The sequence below is a fragment of the Ambystoma mexicanum genome, chromosome 1q (assembly GCF_040938575.1).
Source record: "Ambystoma mexicanum isolate Mex_15411 chromosome 1q, UKY_AmexF1_1, whole genome shotgun sequence".
NCBI lineage: Eukaryota > Metazoa > Chordata > Amphibia > Caudata > Ambystomatidae > Ambystoma > Ambystoma mexicanum.
Window position 1 is genome coordinate 1,347,640,184 of NC_090922.1, and position 19,881 is coordinate 1,347,660,064.

General features: G+C 45.8%; 1 protein-coding gene across 2 annotated transcripts in view; it reads left to right on the top strand.

Moving 5' to 3' along the window:
• TTC39A (tetratricopeptide repeat domain 39A) overlaps window positions 1-19,233 on the top strand; it is a 1,012,086-nt gene extending 992,853 nt beyond the window's left edge. Inside the window, exons 17-18 of one of the 2 annotated variants that reach the window (XM_069642215.1) lie at window positions 3,775-3,891; window positions 18,660-18,919. In XM_069642215.1, the coding sequence (XP_069498316.1) occupies window positions 3,775-3,891; window positions 18,660-18,786 (244 nt within the window). In that variant the 3' untranslated portion in view covers window positions 18,787-18,919. Of the gene's footprint in view, window positions 1-3,774; window positions 3,892-18,659 lie in introns of both variants that reach the window. The other variant, XM_069642216.1, reaches the window with a different exon arrangement.
• The last annotated feature ends 648 nt before the right edge of the window (window positions 19,234-19,881 follow it).

The window sequence follows — 19,881 nt, forward strand, 5'->3', positions numbered from 1 at the left end:
AAACGTCCTGCAAGGAAGGGGCATGCGGGGCACCTCGGTGTCGATAGTTCTGGACCGCAAAGAGTTTGAAGAACTGTGGCCCAGCAAGGACGTCGAGTTGTCGGCGTCTCTGTGGTCTTTGGGTGGCGGGAAACCCACCGTTGCATGCTCCTCGGCATGTCGACTGTCAGGCCTTCTCCAGCAGGATACAGCGGCGGCGATGTGGACGAGAGCGTCCTTGAATCAATGAAGCTCTTAGGCAATGGGAGCATGGCGGCTCCAGTCGGCGACGGCGGTCGTCGACAGTAACGGACAACAGTCCGAGCGCTTCTTGTGATTCCGCAGTGGTCCCCGTCTCCGGTCGGCAGCCTTTCGAAGGTCTGTCTACCAGGGAGCTTTGGCAAAGATCTGCTGGTGCACGATTGTCCTCGTAGCTCGGGAAGAGGATGCCTTACCAGGTCCTCCCTGGGTCAGTCCTTGGAGACACAGCAGCTTTCAGATTGTGAAGGAGAGCAACAGCAATTCTTCTCGTCCAGCAGGGCTTCAAGGTCAAGCTCCACTCCAGTTACTTGTCGTAGTGGACTTCAGCTTCTGAACACGATTCCTAGCAGTGAGAGGTCCCCAGATATACTGTTGATCTCCCATTCATTCCGCTGGATCATACTCAAGCATCCAATCACAACTAAGGGCATTCAGGCCGGCAGGCAGCCAGTCAGGCACATGGTGCATTCAGGCCATTCACTTCTCTCCAGACACTCACAACAAGTTATGTGTATTGGGACAAGTACCAAGCCATTCAACACTTCACACTGCATTCATACCGGTTTCGGGCAGGGCTGTCTCAGTCATTGTGTCAACCACCAGATACTAGACACATAGAATGCGTATTCGTCACACACTCCATTCACCCAGGTCCCACCCACAGGCGTACCCACAACATACAGTCCTTGGGAAGGCTCCAGCCAGTCTGGTCGGCACTTCCCCACACTACCATATATGGAACTTCCACCCAACAGCCAGTCAGGGGGAAGGGACAGAGTCAGGGCTTCCCGGGACTTCGGGAAGATCCAGGTAACAGGCGATGGAAGGCAAGAGGCCACGGGGGCCATTTTGTCTACACCAGGAATCTACCGATTCCAATGACAGGGCCTGGGCATCCCAAAATGGAGGACGCTCAGGGCACCAGTCAATTCAGCACGTAGTTGCCACCAGCCTGTACCCTGCTCTGTGAGTCTCACACAGGTGCCCAAAAACATACACTAGGGGCACAGGGTTGCACTCCTACCCATGGGTGCCATAAGGGTATCCCATGGGTCTGTTCACCAAACCAAGAGAGAGAGCTGCACCGCCAGGAGTCCCACATGAACTCCTGCACGGAAAACACGACAGAACACACGATAAAAAGCAGTAAAGGACAAGGATACAGAGGCCCTGTCCCTCCGATGCATTTCCAGCATCACAGGGTCCATCGCCCGATATCTGTCTTCTTCTCCACAAATTCTCTGCTTATCCGGCTCGTCTGTGAGCAAGGAATGTTAAGAGGGGGTCCAGTGAGTGCTGAATCCAGGCTCTGCCCTCCAATTCCATAGTGGCCAAAGATTCATTTAGCTGCAACCCAGTTCAGGAGGAATCTGATCATCAGCTACTTAATTGTCCTCTTGACACACACATTGATTGGGAGGCCCGGTAGTGATCCACAGGTGGTCGAGGAAGTCCAAAAGGGCTTCTAAGAGCCATGGGTGAGCCTGGTTACACTACAGGTATGGCACTGAAAGTTGAATTTCTGCCATACAGGGGACCCTCTAGGTTTTGGGGTGGGTTTCAGGTGAATGCATAAACTATGATCTCCCCTCCCTGTCACTGTACTTCTCTTCAGGGAAGTCTTGATTAATGTGGGACAGCGCGTGGACCCAGACCTCTGCTATATCACTGTTGCATTTTCGCTAACTCTGTGAATCCCCTAAAGATCGTGCTGGCTTTATTGGTTTTTACATTTGATTTTTTTCTTGTCAGAGGGCTTTCTACTGACGTTCCCCTGCAGGGAACATACCTTTTTAGTGTGCTGCCCTTGGTAGTCCAAATGACTACCAGGACAGTGGTACTCGGTGAGCACACCACTATGTTCCTGGGTGAGTTTTCTCACACAGAAAGTGGACTGGGAAAAAGGAGGGTGGCAGCATTACTTTTTTTCTGCACTATGTTGTAGGCTTTTTACCTTGTTATTGGTAAAATACTGATGTTGGTCATTTGTGTACTAACACGTTTTAAAAAGTCCTATACCCATACATTTTGTTTTTGGGCTTAACTTTGTTTGAACGGACCATAAGTAATTGCAGAAATAGCCGTTCTACCTACTTAGGCTCTGAACAGATTCTAGTAAGTCACCTTTTTTGTGAATGGATTCCATTTTGGACTTAATGAGGGTCTCCTCAGCACCTCAATCCACATCTGTATGAGTGTGCCCCCGAATGTGCCCTTGCATCGTAATTATTGGAAGAACACGTAACTCAATTTCGATCAGAAATGACTTACAAAAACACATTTGAAGGAGGCACAGACACCCCCTGAAAGGTGCATGCAGGGTAGCACAAGACAATAGCGATCCAGTGAATGCGGGTGTAACAAAAGTGGCACATAGATCAGGGACAAAACAAACCAAACACAAAAGACATAAATATGTATACAATAGGTGACTTACAAACTAAATAGGAGTATTATATAAATATGCAAGATGACATTATTAAGCATCACTGGCGGTGGTGGGGCCAGGTAGGGAGAATGGGAGGGATGTCAGGGGGAACTCCCCCTTTAGCAAGTAAGTGAAGTTAAGCTGAGGTTTGAAGAGCTCTGGCCTGGATTGTGGCGGGCAGCGTGTTTCGGTGCAGCACTGTGTATGGCTGTGGAGCATGCTGATGAGGATATCCTGCACCTGTTGGTTGCTTCCCATTTGATCATTGGCTCTAGAGGGTGTTTTTCCAGATTGATTGGCAGTGAAGATGTTCCTGATGGGCATTGGGTGTGTGCAGGATACCTACTTTAAGATGCTATTCTGAGGTGTGTAATCCTCTTCCTAGCTCAAGTGGAAGTTGGCATGAGAGCAGTGTTTAGTTATGAATGGTGTGACTTAGGTGAGTTGCCATAAGGAGTTGGCTGGGCTGCTGGTGGGGACTTTGGCTCATAGTGCCTGGGTCTGCTAAGGTCTGGTGTGTACTCCAGGTTGGTGATTAGGCTTCAGGTTGAGTGTGTGTCAATAGTCATATTTTCATCTCTCGCCCCTGTTTTTCCATCTTTAGTGCTGTATGGGCATAAGGACTGCGTTTCTACTTCTGTTTGTTGCCAGTCGCACCTTAAGTATCTTCACAGGTACATGCTGAGGGGTCTCACAGGGGTTTCGCTTCTCTCCGAGATGGTGATTCTTGTAGATTGATTCAGCAGTGTCTCATATATATAAATGGCAGAGCAACAAAGCAACCCAGGCAGATCTTACATAATCTCATAATTAAAAAGCTCTAAAAATAAACGTAGGAACCAGGGTATCATACCTTGCAGTGCTTATTTCAGGCCCAGTAGATCTAGGATGATTCCACATGGTCCATGACTTTTAAGACTGATTTCCTAGGTGGTTTGGAACATGTTTGTGCTGATAATAATGGATTTCTTATCTTGCACTAGACGTTTGCTGTTCACTATTGCACTTCCCCTGAACTAGCAAAGTTGTCAAATGGTGTGCCTAAATACTGTAATGGGTCGAAATATGAGAAAAAATTTGACTTATTTTCCATCTCTGCCCTGCAGCGAGAAGAAGATAAAGTATGATCACTACTTGATTCCGAACGCCTTGCTGGAACTGGCTCTCCTGTACCTGGAATATGACCGGAAAGAAGAGGCAGCAAAGTTGCTGGAGTGGGCAAAGTAAGAACCACCATCATTTTCCTAATGTACCCCAGTGTTAATCTTCCAACCTCCTCCTACTATTGAAATAACTACCTCAGGCGAGCACCCCTCGTTCCTGAAAGTCCTACAACACGTATGAAGTGCAGACAGTGGTACATAATGCAGAGATATTGGTTATGTGATCTCACCGGCAATATCTCTTATAGCATATCATGTTCTAAGAGCGCTATTCTAGAAAAAGTGATGTGGTCGTATTTATATTCATTGCATACATATTTGTCCAGGGTTGTCCATCAAACTCACTGATGAAAATCCACACCGGGATTTCCTGCGATTATGCAAGAAGTAGAGACAAGGGACACCGTGCTGGCCTCATCCCTATGATGATGTCCGCTACTATCAGCTTGCCATCCCAGGGCTGCCAAAAGTACCTAGATAATATGTCAGGCTATGTAGTGCCAGCAAGCATATTGGATTCGCCAAACCCACAGTTTAATGTGTGATGGTCCCAGCGGTGTCCCAGAATCCCCTCATGCCCAGTGGATCTGAACATCCCTGAGGTCTGTATGATCCAGGAGTGTCAGACACCTTGTCCCCCCTCACCAATATAGGACTTCAGATGTTGAGCAAGAGGAGCTTTCAGCAATTTAAAACTGATGGGCCACCCTTCTCCCAATCCCAAGGTGGCTCAACATGATAACCTTTGCACCTTAGTCACCACACAAACAATTATGAGTGAACGCTGCCTATATTTTTAAATTCTTGAAAGTGGAGCTCTCTGATCTGGCCTTTCCAGCATCTACTCCTTATTTGTGGAATACATTTTCCATCTTTATTTGAGAACCCACTTCCCAGCAGCCCATTGGCAGTTGTTCCATTCTCTTCACTGGAGGCACGGGTGGCACGCCCCTCGCCATGGGGACAGTAGTGCCTCCTCCAGCAGAAATCATGTTTTTATTAAATCAAGGATGTAACCAAGGATAATTCTTATGGTCAACAGTTTGTTGTTGAGTATGCATTCCAACGTCGAGTCCCATAGGAGTCTTATTTCTAAAGGGGCAGAACTGCAGATGTGTGGACCACACTGCTTGCTGGTTTGAGGTACGGGAAGGAGGCGAGTTACGCCTGATTGGGATGCACATAGTTATGCACAATGGAGCCTAATCTAATATGAACCCCAGCTTTGCTTTAACAGGTGTGAAAGAGCTATCCCTGCATTGGGTATTGTGGAACATGCAGTAACGGAAAACATGAAAGAATTCAATGTGCATCCTAATTACAAGAAAAGTAGGAAACGGATTGACGTTAAAGCCTTACAGCCTGCACTGTGCCTTCTGAAGTGTTCTGTTATCATGTTTGATGGCTAAATTGGAGTTCTGTTTCTATGGGATTCTTAGTACCGGGTAAGCAGTCGTCAAAGCATTTGCAGTCACTGGGCAAGTGATGCAGGAGGCAAACTCCATTAACGTGCCCAGGCTCAAATGACCTCTTGATCGGTGGATAGTAAATTTAGTGCAAGAGAAAGATAGCTTGTTAAAATTGACCCTTTTTAGATCCCTATCTGTCACAAAGTATTGGGTTTTGGTGGGGCTCCTCACTGGGTAGCAGGATTGGCAAGCATTGTAAAACATCTGTAGTGAATTTGTTTCACTGTCGGACACAATAGGTCCATACAGCAGAAGGAAGAAGTATTGCCTTTCTAAAAAAGACTACCATGCTTCCTGTTGAGACAGAATCCTTACTGTAGGGGTCTGCAACCTGTGTATCTTCATATGTGTTGTACTGCAACCATCATGATCACTCATTAAGTGTCTGGTGGTTGGCGCTGATGGGTGTTTCTGTCCAAAACTTATTGAGAACCAAAGGTTGCAGCCCCTGCTTTAATGGTTCACTGGTAGAAAATAAAGAATCAATGGATTGCAATGGAATGTTTCTAGCTCTAGAGCAGTACACTTATTTTTGGGTCGATGGGACTGTTACAAACATAGCGTGGGTAACCTGGTGGAGACAGTAAAGGAGGAGATAAGGCAGAGACAGAGAACCCCATCAGTTATGTAAATCTTATTTAGGTGCCAAGCAGTGGAAGTGATCTTTAAATATGGAGCTATAATCCTAATTGAGGAGAAAAGGCCCAGATATATTCCAGGAAGTAAAGAGTGATGACAGGTGCATTGGGCAATGTTAGTGGTTGGAAGGGATGTGTGCAGTGCCCACTACAAAACAGATTAACTTTAGATACGTATCCTTTGTATAAAAAGTGGGAAAGAAGCCACAAGTCAGACTTTCCATAGATATGATATGGCATTTATAACGCGCCTATACACAAGTGTTTCAAGGAGCGATGAGGCAAGGGAGGGGAACAGTAGGAAGACAGAGAAACGATCTTACTAGGCCAGGTGACATTGAGATTGCGCAGGTGCAGTGGAGGGTGGAGGGGGAAGTTTGAGGGGAAAGGGGGAGGGGAAGTGCAGTACATAGGATAAACAGTAAATAAATAAAAACAATAAATAAGAACAATAAATAAGTGCGGCCAGCTGGTGGCAGTTGCATGGGTAAGTGCAGACATCAGGTGTCAAGTGCTGATTGGAGGCTGTAGGGATGCAGAGACAGCCCCAGAGTTCAAGGATTTCGAGGGGGGGAGAGCGGGTGTGCAACTGGTGGAGAGAGGACCTGGTCCCGAGAACAGAGCGTAGCCAGGTGACCAGTGCAGTTTCAGTTTCAGCCAGGAGTTCAGAGAGGCAGGGAGGCTGTTCCAGAGGGAGGCCCCAGCCGAAGAAAGAGATCTACCACCAACTTGTTGCTTGGAGAAGCGACTGACCCTGAGGACGTTGGAGGCGGATGAGCGAAGAGCTCGAGAAGGAAGATATTTAGGAAGAGAGTTGAAGGTATTGAGGCCGCAGAAGGCCTTGTGGACAATGCAGAGGGTTTTGAACTTAATCCACGCAGCCACTAGGAGCCAGTGCAGAGATTTCAGTCCTGGAGAGATACGATCCCTGGGCTTGAGGCCAAGGACAAGTCTCGCAGTCCTGTTTTGGATGTGTTGCAGAGGGCGGAGAGTAGAGGCAGGCAGATTTAGAAAAAGGCTATTGCAGTAGAGAACCAGAGCTCTGGAGACAGTGAGCATCTAGGGGAAGGAGAGGAAAGGAAGAATACCTCTGAGGAGGTGCAGCTGGTAGTGTGACTTCTTAAAGATGTCAGAGATGTGAGGAGAGAAGGAGAGTGTGGAGTCGAAGATGACCTGGAGGTTTTTAGCTTCACAGGTGGGAGCAGGAAGAGGGCCAAGAGAGGCCAGCCAGAGAGTGACAGGAAAGGAGGGAGCTCTTCACTCAATTTCAGTGATCTCTAGGGATTGATATGAACATTGAATAGTCTTTCAGCAGAATGAGCAGACGAACACAATCCCCAAATTTGCAATCATCTTGCACCAATGTGGATCCCAAACAGAAGGTAAGATGAAAGTCAAAAATCCTGCAGGGCATGCACTATTACAGCAGGCAGGAAAATGGTAAACTTGATGTGCTTCTTGGACCTTATCTGCCTCAATGGCGTAGTTTTGGTTCAAGATCTGAAATAGAATACGACTGTAAATTCCAAAATAAGTATGGTCGAAGGGGCAAAAATGGTTTCCATGCGCATATTAGAAACGATCAATTAAGGTTAAATGACATATATTGATTTCTATGTATTGATCACTTGTACTTCTCTCAAGCAAGACAGAACGTTGCTTCAGAGCACAGAAGACAAGGGTACGAGAGGTGAGAAGAGGCAAGACGAGTAGGGGAGGGTAGGAGAGGTGTGATGGTGAGGTGCTGGTGGAGGTTCAGAAGACGAGGTAGAGCAGTTGAGTCTTGGAGTTGCTTATGAAAATAGAATATGCTTCTTTGTGAAAGAGATGAAGGAAGAGCGTTCCAATGCCTCAACACCTGCATAGTGTGGCAACAACTTGCTGTGCATTGGTTTCATTTGTTTGGGGTGGCGAGTGTCATAGAGTTGGAGGATGAATGTTTTAGCTAGTAGGTGAATCTTCATACAGCGCTGCAATTAAGTGGAAACATTGCAATGTAAAGCTGTGTGCATGAGGCAGAGTATTTTAACGGCCTTAGGAGCCGTGACCAGTAGCCACTGGAATCCTGTCAGTAATTGGGTGGTGGGATCGCAGGCTCTGATGTCGAGGACTGTTCTGATCGCTTTTTTCTGAGTGGCTTGATGCTTAGCAATCAAAGAATCAAGCCTGAGGGTCGTGATGGAACTAATGTGTGAGGCGCAGTGGGAAGATGAGGAGGAATGTTATAAGCCAGTTTGAGACAGTAGTTGCATAAAAGTTCTTTATCATGGAGTGAGAGCTTGCCATCTTACTGTAATCAGAGATTGTACATAGACTTAGCAGGGTTGGGCAGGGAGCGAAAGCAGCTCTTGCGCTGAAAGGAAAAGAGGAGTGGCAGGTGCCAAGAAACAGAGTGTAATTTATGCCACTGTTCACAGAAGGTTTTTGGTGTTTCAGCCGGACCTGGGTGGCTTTCATGCAGGCAGCGAGAGCTGCAACGATGGCCAAGGGTTCACCAGAGCAGGTCAGGCATCATTGAGAAGCACATAATACTAGTTTAGTTGGGTGTCACCAGCACCCTGTTTATATTATGTGCTGAAACACAATAATGCTGTAAAGGTGCAAGATATCCCACGATTATGGTTGGAATTCTTACAGGGCGATGATATCGGTTTAATATACTTCACTGTTAGATATCAAATGCATCTCGTAGAGAATTTTAAATGTCTCGTATGACAGGCTTGTGTTAAATGAGTTAAATATTTAAAAGCTGAACGAAAATCATATGTTTTAACTTGTCTAGTTCACATATTGAATGAATTTTAAAATGTGTTGTATGAAATGTTATACAAAGCTTTTGTTACATGTATATACAATAAACTGTATTATTATTATTATTATTATTATTATTATTAATCTAAGAGCTATGAAGGGCCAATCTTAATTTGTTTGGAGTGATTGGAGATGTAAGATTTGAGTCAGGAAAGGCAGTTCCCCGAAAATCCAGATAACGGATTGAAGCCATTCTAGGAGGATTCTGTGATGGATGGTGTTGAAAATGGCAGCTAGGTTGAGAAGAATTAGGACTGCAGATTTATAAACATCAGACCTTTTGTGCCGCAATCCAGCTCTGGAGTTCTTAGGCAGCCAATTTCTCCTTGAGGTAGTTTCTCCATAATATTAAACGTGAATAATTGGATGATGACCTCACTCATGTCAGTTTCCTTCAGGTCTTAGACTCCAAAACACCCTGGTTTAGAAGTATTTTGATAGAATTGTTTTCATGTTCATCGTCAGTTGCATCCTGATCATTGAGGTTACGCAGTGTCAACACTTGCATTCTGGACTTCGCAGTACAACAGTTTTGCTTGATTACTGCATTTCACTAGTTTACAACGAAAGATGACTTTTTTTCATATTGCAATGTTTGCCCACCTGATGGCCTGCAACAGTGAGCGATGTTCCTTTGTAATAATTGAGCGCAGGGCAATTGCAAGAAAAGTTTGAGTTTTCATTGCCATTGTTCAGTACTTCAAAGAACAAGCAATTAGCAAAATTGTATTAAGAGAACAAATAAACATTTGTAGAATAATGTTTCTGAACAGTGGCCTTGCATGAGTATATGCAACGCCATCATTGACCGAAGTCTGGGCCTACATCAAGTGCATAGTCAGAGGGCCTTTGGTAGAGTCGCACTACCCAAACCCCACACAGTTACGACAGCAAACAGAAATGCATCAACTGTTAGGCCCTTAATTCCTTTACTTTTCAAAACCACTGCTCTTTGTCAAACCAAAGAATCAAAGTATGAGATTTATAAAAAAAATATATATAAACCATGTGTACCCAGTTGTTATACAGGTCTTATGAATTAACAAAAGAAAATGGCCAACGCAGTAAGCGATTTACCTTTAGTCTCCAAATGTAGCTTGACATCACATGTAAAGAGTATGTTTCATGGACGTCTATCAACTCTGATGATGAAACTTACTACCAACTCTTCCATCACATGCATGCTGACGGCATGCCCTCTTCGCATATAGCACCCTGGAACTCAACGGTTCCGAGTGCTCTGGTCACCATATTTCACTTTCAGGAGCGCGCCCGCACACCCTTGCTATTTCTCTGAACACAGGCCACACATTTCACAGCGCTACCTAGTAGGCACCCCTAGAAATTCAGCTCCAGTTCAAAGCCACAGATGGAAGCACAATGGTTATCCAGCCATTGAATGAAATGCTTGCATTTCTTTCTTCGTATGAGATTAGTCTTTGTCTTATAGGGCATCACTATTTTATAGATCTTTTTATCTGTCCAAAACCAACAGATTTTACTGATAGAACAACCACAAAAGCATTTCACATTAATTGGCTTCTAAATGGTCTTTCTACACTCACCATTCATTGCACAAGGCATTTCTTTCACCCATGTTTTAACCCATCCTAGAATGTATGGTATTGGCCGAAAATTGTAAGAGCATCCCCATTTCAAGGGTGTCCATTAAACCCCACTTATGCCCAAAGCAGATGAAACGTGTATGGTTGTTGTATTCTTGATCAGGGAAAACATGTTCAGTCCATCAATCATGGAAGAAATAATGTCATTGGACCACTTGCAAAGCTAGTTTGATGATGTATCAAAATGGAAGAGGGTGACCTTTTGGAACTATTTAAGCAATAGAACCCGAGCGGCGGGGCATTACCGACTCAGGTAATGCCCCGGGGCCCATAGTTAAGGACCCGAGCGAAGCCTGAGTCGGTAATGCCCCCGCTGCAAGGGTTCTATTGCTATTAGTATCCCGGCCTGCAAAATGTGCGTGACGGGGGTACTAAAAGCAATTTTTTTCTGTCCAGAAACGCTGCGACGTTTCAACGCGCTGGGAACACAAGTGTTCCCAGCGCGTCCGCTCCCGCAAATGGATTAAAAAAAAGGTAAGTGGGGTTGGGAGGGCGGGAGTGTGACGGGGGAAAAAGGAAAAAAAAAAAAAAAGTACCTACGTCCCCGGCGGGGGAGGAGGGAAGCCCCCAGCCGTGTGGAGGCACAGAGCGGGGATGGCCCCGCTCCGAGTCTCCACACGGCTGGAGGCTTCCCTCGTCCCCCGCCGGGGACGCAGGATCAAGAAGGTAAGTTGGGGGGCGGGTGGGAGGGAAGGGAAGGGAAAAATAAAAAATGAAAAAACACTTACCTGAGTCCCCGGCGGGGGGCGAAGGCAGCCTCTCAGCCACGGGGATGCTCAGAGCAGGGATGGCCCCGCTTCGAGCCTCCTCATTGGCTGAGGGGCTGCCACGCCCCCCCGCCGGGGACAAAGGCCGTGGAATCCCGACGGAGGGATTCCCGGCCGGGTAGGGACCTGGCGAGAGCCAATCAGAATGCTTGTTGCATTCTGATTGTCTCTCGCCGGGGTACTAATTAAGAATTGTGTCTGATACAAGCCTGAGACCAGCAGCTAGTCAATGTTTAGGCTCTGCAGAATGAATTTTCAAACGCACATAAAAATGGTATTGGAGAATAGCAAAAAGCAAAGATGATTGGGTGATCAGGTTGGGTGTGGGATTTCAAGTCTATACAGATAAGAGGCGGTGGAGTGCTTCTCTTGAGAAAGACATGCAGACGGATGTTTTGTAAACAATCAAAACAACCCAGCAAACAAAGAATGGCCTGGAAGCAGCTGTGCTTTCCTAAAATGCAAACGAGGAGCATCAATATATAAAACACATCTCAAGTCTTAGTGACATTCTTTTTTTTGTATTATTGTTTTGGGTGAATTATTCCACCTGTCAACATGATTAATATACAATTACACATTTAACTTCGCATCTTTTTAAAATATGTGTGAGTTCAATAGGCTAAAATAACCTAAAATACCACATTTAATCCTAGCATAAGCTAAAAGTGTCGCCCACCTCCTAAAACCCAATTGCAACACTAGTTGCTCATAAAATTCATCAGTTGCTTTAATTTACTAGCTCCCTATCTCAATTTCTTCTAAAATACTAATAGACGTAGAAACCAATGAGAACATTCCCCACTAAAAATCATCACCCAGGCCTTTTCTTCTGATACTTCATTGAAATTCTCCAAAAAATGTTTCAGATATAATTGCGTTGTAACGTTCAATTTCGAGCAGGTTGTGAGAAGCATCTTAATGTTTCCTTCTCAATTGCACAGAAACAACAGGCCTTCGATTCCGCAGTTCCTTTCAGTCTCGTTCCACTTATCTCCCTTGTTAACCAGAGGTTTAGACAACGTTTTAGAAAGAATCTTCTGATTTTGTCGCAAGGAAAACACTGTAATTACTTTGGAAAGGAATTCAATGCTCTGGCTTCATAAAGATAATTCTGGAAGATTCTATATTTCTGGCATTTTAATTTTGATGCACCAATCAAATCTCCAGAATTAGCTTTTAGCATTATCCGGCCTCAAATTTAATGTTTCAAGTGATCTACCAGCAGGATTTAACCAATTGAGGCATTTTGCTTTCCATCCTGAGACCAGCCTCACTTGGTGAGCCTTTATTAACTGTCTTAACTAAGGCAGTGGAACTCGATTGACCCCTAACAATGTTTCTAAATAAACATAACTTCCATTTTACCATTAGTGACATTATAGAATTTATTAAATGGATGGTGTTATTGAACAACGATGGAGCCCATGTGAAGATTCTCTGCAGTCTGTTGACGTTTAGGGAGTTCTAGGTGTTTCCGTGCACAGTCGAGAGAGGTTTCAATGGTGGCCAGGGTGTGTGTTAAGACCCCTAATTCAATGAGAGCATCAGTGAGTCGTGGATTAGCCTTAGATATAGTACACTAAAGGCCTCGCTAGTTTACGGTTTAAGAAGGATGCAATCATTATCATCTTTACAGGGGGGCTTATCCTAGTAGTTGCTTCCTTTTTCCGAGTGCATAGGTCACAATCCAAGCAGGTTTCATGCTTGAGTTCGATCTGCTTTTTCTGTAGCTCAAGTCCAATACTACACTGTGTTTTATGATGTAGATTTACTCTTATGTGGTGAAATTAGAGACTTTCTGAAAAGTCAGGAGGAGCAATGGACGTTGCCACCGCCTCTCCTTTCCCCTAAGGCATCTGTAACAGGATGAGCCATTTCTGCAATGGAAGGTGATCTATTTGAGGGGCCAGGGTGAACACTGGAGTCTAATCCCAGCTGCTGTTGCACCCAGAGTATCTGTAAATGGATAAGACGTAAATGTTTTGGAAAATCATCCGTTTTGGGGGCTACGGTAAGAACAGAGTCTACTCCTGGCTGCTCTTGTACACATAGTGCCTGCGGCGGGATGAGTTTAGAAGGTAATTGTTTCTTAGAGCCCGAGTAAGCAATGCCTTCTACAGCCGTAGCCCTTGCATGTATAGTATCTTTGATTGGATGAGACACCTAGGGGTATGAAATTGGTGCAGACATTGGGAGCATAGCTCGGGAGAAACATGTTTGCCTTGGAAGCAAGATGACACAGAGCAACATAGGTTTGATCCCCGGGTCCATGATTAGGAACCTCTGGGTATTAAGCGCATTATAAATAACCAATGATATCATATCATTGGTCCATGCCATAAGTCACAGTTTGACACAGGTTCTAATGGGGGCTGTCCTTGCACGTACTGTATGCAAGGAGATGGGTTTGGCGATGAAACACCTCTGGGACACTGTGAGCAACCGGACTGTCTTTGCACACGTATCATCTGTGGTGGGGTGTAACACCTATAGTTTTATAAATGATCTCCTGTAGGGGACGGGTTCAGCCATGGATTTGAGACCCGACTGTAAATGATAAAGGACATATAAGGGTTTGAAATCGCACCTTTTCGGGGTTGGTCCACAGTGGGCAATGTGTTCTACTCCCTAATAATACTCTACTAATACAGTGGCCACCCTCGAGTACAAATATTGTTTCTGGGCCTCCCCACCCCACAATATGTAACTGTTCATATTTTCTATTAAAAGCAGTCACTGTAATCCCTTTTTTAAGTGTTTGCGCCCCCCTAAACATCCTTCAGGCCCCCTGGAAGGGCTCGCTAGCCGCACAGTTTGAAAACTACCGCACTAATAGGTTTGAAAGCGCTATAAGCTGCTGCAGTCATTTCCTGCTTAACCTCAGGGGTGATTGCGCATGCCCACTAGACGCGCCCTGCTGTCATGATTAATTTAGGCATCCAAGACACCCGGTGAACGTCGGCGGGATGTCGCAGGCGACCTGTCGACGTACCTATTTGCGTGGCAGTGTCTGTGGCCTGCTGCCCGGAAGCCGCTGGATGGGGAGAGCCAGCTGTGGAATGACCTTTCCGTCAACCCATCACCCTGCAGCAGCAGCTGATTGATTACCCACCCCGATTAAAAACCAGCCTTTCCGGGGTGTCGACCTAAATACCGCACAGAAGCTCGTGATAGCCCCTGACGTCATCGCATTCTCAAGAGCACAAAGCACGCGCGCGCGTGGAAGGGCTGCCGGAGCCCGCAGGCGAGGCTGCTGGGAGCTCGCAGAATGCACCAACGTGATATTTATATTTACGTGTACACGCATAGTCATTTAAACCTAGTGGAAAATCGATGAGCATAAAAGCTTGTATGGTCATAATCACCACACTGCCTTAAAATGTGTTCGTTATGCCATCATATCACAAACGTATGGCGCTATCTTTGACACGGGTGATGTCATGGGAAGTGACATCACAGGCACGTGCCTCTGGCCGATGCACTAACTAGTCAGACCTTATTTTTTCAATGGCAGTTTGCTTTCTACTAGAACTAACAAGTGATGGATAGAAGATTTTAAATTAATCATAACCACTAGCACTGTCACCGTACATACCACACATTGAAGCAGGATCAAGGCTGGTTTGAAACTGGCTGGTCCCCTCGGGTAATTAGTAAGAGGGGCTAAAAAAAATGGTGGCATGGGAGGCTGCCCGGAGCAGAGTCATCCATCAATTGTAGATCAGAAAGGCCGCCGGAATGGTAGAAGTGTAAGACGTTGAGTTATGCTTTTAGATTGTACTACTTTTTCCCCATCCAGAATTGCATTTTTCGTATATCACCCTTATTTTTCACCTATCTTTTAAAAGGTAAACCCACAGAATAGATACTGTGAATGTACTGAGTGAGTTACCTCCGTGGGTTCATGCACATGCTGCTGTGATGTGTCCCAGCTGTTGGTGACCCTTTGCATCCTAGATGTGCCGGCAACTCCTTTAATCCTTTGGAGACTGATGCAATGGGTAACAGTGAGTTGGCCCGGGCCGTGCCCTCCTCCCTGGGGAGGAATAGGCAGGCGGCAAACGGTTTGCCGGCCAGGAAACCTTCCTCACTCAACTTATTTGTATACCCTGTCCCATTAGCTAAGAAGAGGCAAAAGCAGAGTCACCTCCTTGGGAGCTGAAAACCTCAATCTCCCACGTGCTGCAGCGCCCCTTCCTGACAAAGTCCCAAACGTGGCCTGGCCCATAGGCATAAGAAACACCCCATGCAGACCGACCGCGCCGTGCAAGTGAGCCCCCACTTATCTGGGCCACAGGACTGACCAAACGACTTTGGGGGACATTACGAGATGGGCAGATTTTTTGTTGCAAAATAGCACTGGAGGAGGGTGACCACCTCTGCCGGAGAAATTTCTGAAAATCCATCTAATTCAGTGTATTTATTTATTTGAACATTTATAAAGCGCCCTAGGCCCATAGGCAAACGGGCGAGATAAACAAACATTGCATGATAAAAGGTCAAACGAATAGTAAAGACCATACACATGTTTTTAAAAAAACAGTTTAAAACTGCCTAAAGCAGCAAACATGGGCAAGAACACAGTAAAAGGGTGACTTGAGCCGCAACAACGATAAGTCTAGTTCCCACGAACCTGCGTCACTCTCCCACGAAGAACTGTTCAAAGGGTTTTTTGTTGTTGTTGTGTTTTTTAAATTATGGCATTTTCCCATTTCCAATTCCCTTGCCCCCATGCATCTTTGGGTAGAATTCCCCATGGCCTAACTTCTCTGCAGCGCAAGAATGCGTCACGAGAACGTCCATTTTGCACGTCAGCGAGAGTGCCAATCTGTGCCGCGTGCACTTCAGTGAAACGAGCGACGCTCCCTCCTAGGTGCCCATTTGCTTGGTCCCACTGCTGTCTGCGACTGCTGACGCGCTGCAAGCGGTGGCCGAATAGAGTTTCTTTGTACGCGCTTTGCTGATGTGTGCATGACCGTGCCTCGTCGCATTGTTCAGTTTGTCTAAGCTTAGCACAATAGTAAAGCGAGCCCATTCCCTGCTGTGCACTGGACCATCCTACGTTCTCTCTGCGGGCACAAGCTGACCATTGTTGACCGCAAAGGCCGTCCTGCCTAACACAGAATCCTACACAGCAGTGGTGCAGTGGAACAGACTACTTTCTGTAGTCTACTGCGAAAATAAGCGAATAGCACAGCACTTTATATGTGCTTGAAATACAACATTAAAATATTTTAGGGTCAAAGTTCAAACATGTAACTTTTTCTGCGCCGTGCTGCACCTGTGCTCTGGTTGGCATGTGTTCTTTTCATCTCTACAGAATGCTGCAATAGTTATCTTTGCAGCTGGTTCAGATCCTCAACCACATTGCTAGATTAGCATAGCTGTGCGCAATTAAGCAACCTGGTTTTGCCAGAGGAATAAACTAGAAGCATTAGCTTAATAGATCTGGCTGTGCACACTTGGCACAGAGCACTGCGCCCAGGGATGGAACACTGCGATTCTAAAATATAGCAGTGCTAGGCTGCTGGCTAGTAGTGCATCACCTGTGGCCGCCATTTTGACCGTACAATCTGACCCCATTGTAAAGGAGGGGGCTGCATTGTAAAGGAGGGGGCTTGTGACTTCCAGGGTTTTGCTAAGCGTGGTGGCCTGGACAAATGACAGGACACTGTTGAGGTTTAGTTGGGTGTTTATTTAGACACCTGGCATAAAGAAACAGTGGAGAGGGGTATTTAGTCCAGGGCAGGGATGGTGTCAGTACTCACTGTTCATGTCCCTCCAGCTCATGCAGTTGGATTCACTGCATACTAAATGTCACGGGTGTTGACCCCTTCAACAGCTAGAGCTCTCAGAAGCCTGCCCTCAGCCCTGGAATTAGGCTGTGCTGTTGGTGCCTATGTCTGACAGGCTGTATGGTAGCTGATTCCCTCAGCAGGAGGAGCGCCGGGGCTGATGTGCATTCCTCACCTCCCGCTGAGTTCGGCCGGGTCGCCCTCTTCGCGCTCGCCAAGTCACGTAAGATCACAGGGATGGGATCTCGCGAGGACTCCCCCCCACACTAAGTTTGCATAAATCCTTGCACTGCACAGGGGAGGCGGGAGGGGCAGAAAGTCCAGGCATTTATTTTATTTAGGTTCATATTGCTTTGACATACATTACAGGTCCCTTAGACGTATGAAGTTCTTTCCTGTGAATGTTACAGATACATTTGCTGGCTGGTCACATTGAAGCCTGTGTCAGACTGGGTTTCCATAGTACACAAAGACATGTGCCGAGGATCAGAAGTTTCCAAAAGAGACACTGGTACGCCTTACTTCCGGTTACACACCGGCGCACATACCCTCTGTCCAACAGAACTGCCACCTGGAGAGATAGGTTTTTAGTTTGTATAAAGGACTAATGATACGATGGGCCCTTTGTGAGAGGAGGGGATATGGAGGAAGGAAGTAAGCAGGAGTGGATCTCCAGACAACCACAACTGTTAGTGCACCATAATATACCTAAAGCAATGTAGAACATCTGCAATGGGAGAGTGATATTCCATGCTCTGTGGGAATCTAATCATCACTGTGCCGCCCGTATCTGCGCCGATGAAAATGTCGACGCCAATTACGGTGCAACGCAGTGATCAGAAATATCACTTTTCCCCTCCCAATTATCCAACCCCCACTCCACTTACCTTTACTGCGGCAGACTTCTGCGTGCGTCACTGACTCCCTTTACCCCGCGGCGTCAGTTCCTCCCACTGGGCCGTGCTGATGCCACAGGGTCCTTAATTCCAGACACCCTGTCCGGGAGTACCTCACCTTTTGTTCCCTGGTACCAGAAGTCGGGTTTCCGTTGAAAGTAAGCAAACTGGTCTTTGTGTGATATTGGGGTTGTGGGCGAAGGACGCTCATGCAATATGTTTGTGTCTTTGGAATAGTGGAAGGACTCTGATGCCCTTGTATACTGCCTCCTGGGGTAGCATCATATAGCTTTGCCTGGCCCTCTGGTCTTCTGCGCCTCCTCAACCAGCTCCCTAACTTTGTCTTTGTTACACGTACATTAACTTGGCAAAACATGCAATCAGTTACTTCCTTTGTATTGTCATTGTGTTTTCTACCTCATTTTAATGCCAGTCATGTGATATCTTCATGCTACATACCTTGAAAAAGGGGGTGGATGTGCTGTTGTGTTGAAGAGTGAAGTTCGGAGTACCCAGGTACTGAGTGTGGCTCTAGTTCCTGGTAGTCTGTGTCAGGAGAACGTACCAAATAGAGCACTTTCTCCAATTAGACAGTGTACTTAAATTATTAATTAAAGTACTGCATGTGAATATAATCTATCATAGAGACAATGGGCCTAAAGTAAATATAGGCACCAATCGTACGTCATCAACCTGTATCTAATCCCTGTGAAGAAAAGGCATGAGATTCGTATAAGGTTAGGGTATCAGAAATGTTAATACAAGTGCTCATCTTCACTGTTCTGCATGTTCTATTTTTTGTAACATCTCGTCTTTCTTTTCAGGCAAAATTACAAGAATTACTCAATGGAGTCTAGGACACATTTCCGGATCCAAGCTGCTTTACTCCTGGTCAAACCTAGCCCAGAAAACGGAGCACATACGCCATCGCCCGTGCCTAAGCGGAGATGAACATTCCAGCCTCTTGTGGAATTTTGGTTTGTGCTTCTGTCCTTGAGCCCACTTGGACAAATTATGACAGACTTTTAAAAAAAATATATTGTATCCACGTTGAAAGAGACCAACATTCTCATCTGTGGTGGATTTCTGATCCTGTTCCAGTTACATCTGCCTTTCACTTGTGGCTTTTGGAAGCCCTCTTAATCGTACTACACTGTGCAAAAAAGACATTTGCTCAATGTGTAAGATACCTGAGAAAATGTGCTATGGCAAAGGACAGTTACGTTTTTGTAAGTATACTGAAAATGTTCTCTGGTTTTACCCTGGCTGGACCATGATTGTAAGACCACGTTTCCACTGGCTAAATTGGGGAGTATCAGATTCTGGTCTGCTCATGTTGCCAAGTGATTACCTGTTTCTTAGCACAGGACTGAGAATAAATTAACATTGTTCAATTTATGTGCTCAGGGTCTAGGTTTCATGAAGAATCGCAGTGAACTATTTCGTGTCACTTGCGTGCAAATGAGGTCTCAAATGATTCTTAACCTGCAGTTTGGGTTCCTTCTTCGTGTACTGTTTCTGTCCGCTCAGGGGAGGAGAGGCTGCTTGTTATTTAAAGCATAGACTTTAGGAAAAGAGAAAATGGGTGCCACATAAAGTGTGGCTGTGCCGGTTCCAATCCTTTCAAAAGGTATGTCATATCGTCTATAATTTCAGTGATTCATTTAGGAGGCTTGTACCGCTCCAGCTGCAAGGAAGGACGTTTTCATTCCCACTGGGTCATTCATTCCACTTCACCCTTCACCCCTCCTCCACTACATGGTCATCATGGTGGTCCTTTCTCCCTAGTCCTTACTGTCTTTTGCTATCACTTTTATCATATTACTTATTTGTACCAATTCCGGCTATTTTATGAACTAAAATTCATTGAATGTATATTTCTGGAAAGTTGTCCCTCTTCTCCAAGAGTCCTTTGATGTCCGGTTGGCCGCTTCACTTGGGCATTCCATTCACATTCCCATTTTTCTGATTGAATTAGAATTGTGCCTTGTAGAACTCCTTGTTCCCCACAGATGACCATGACCTCAGGTGAAGTTCCAGTAACTT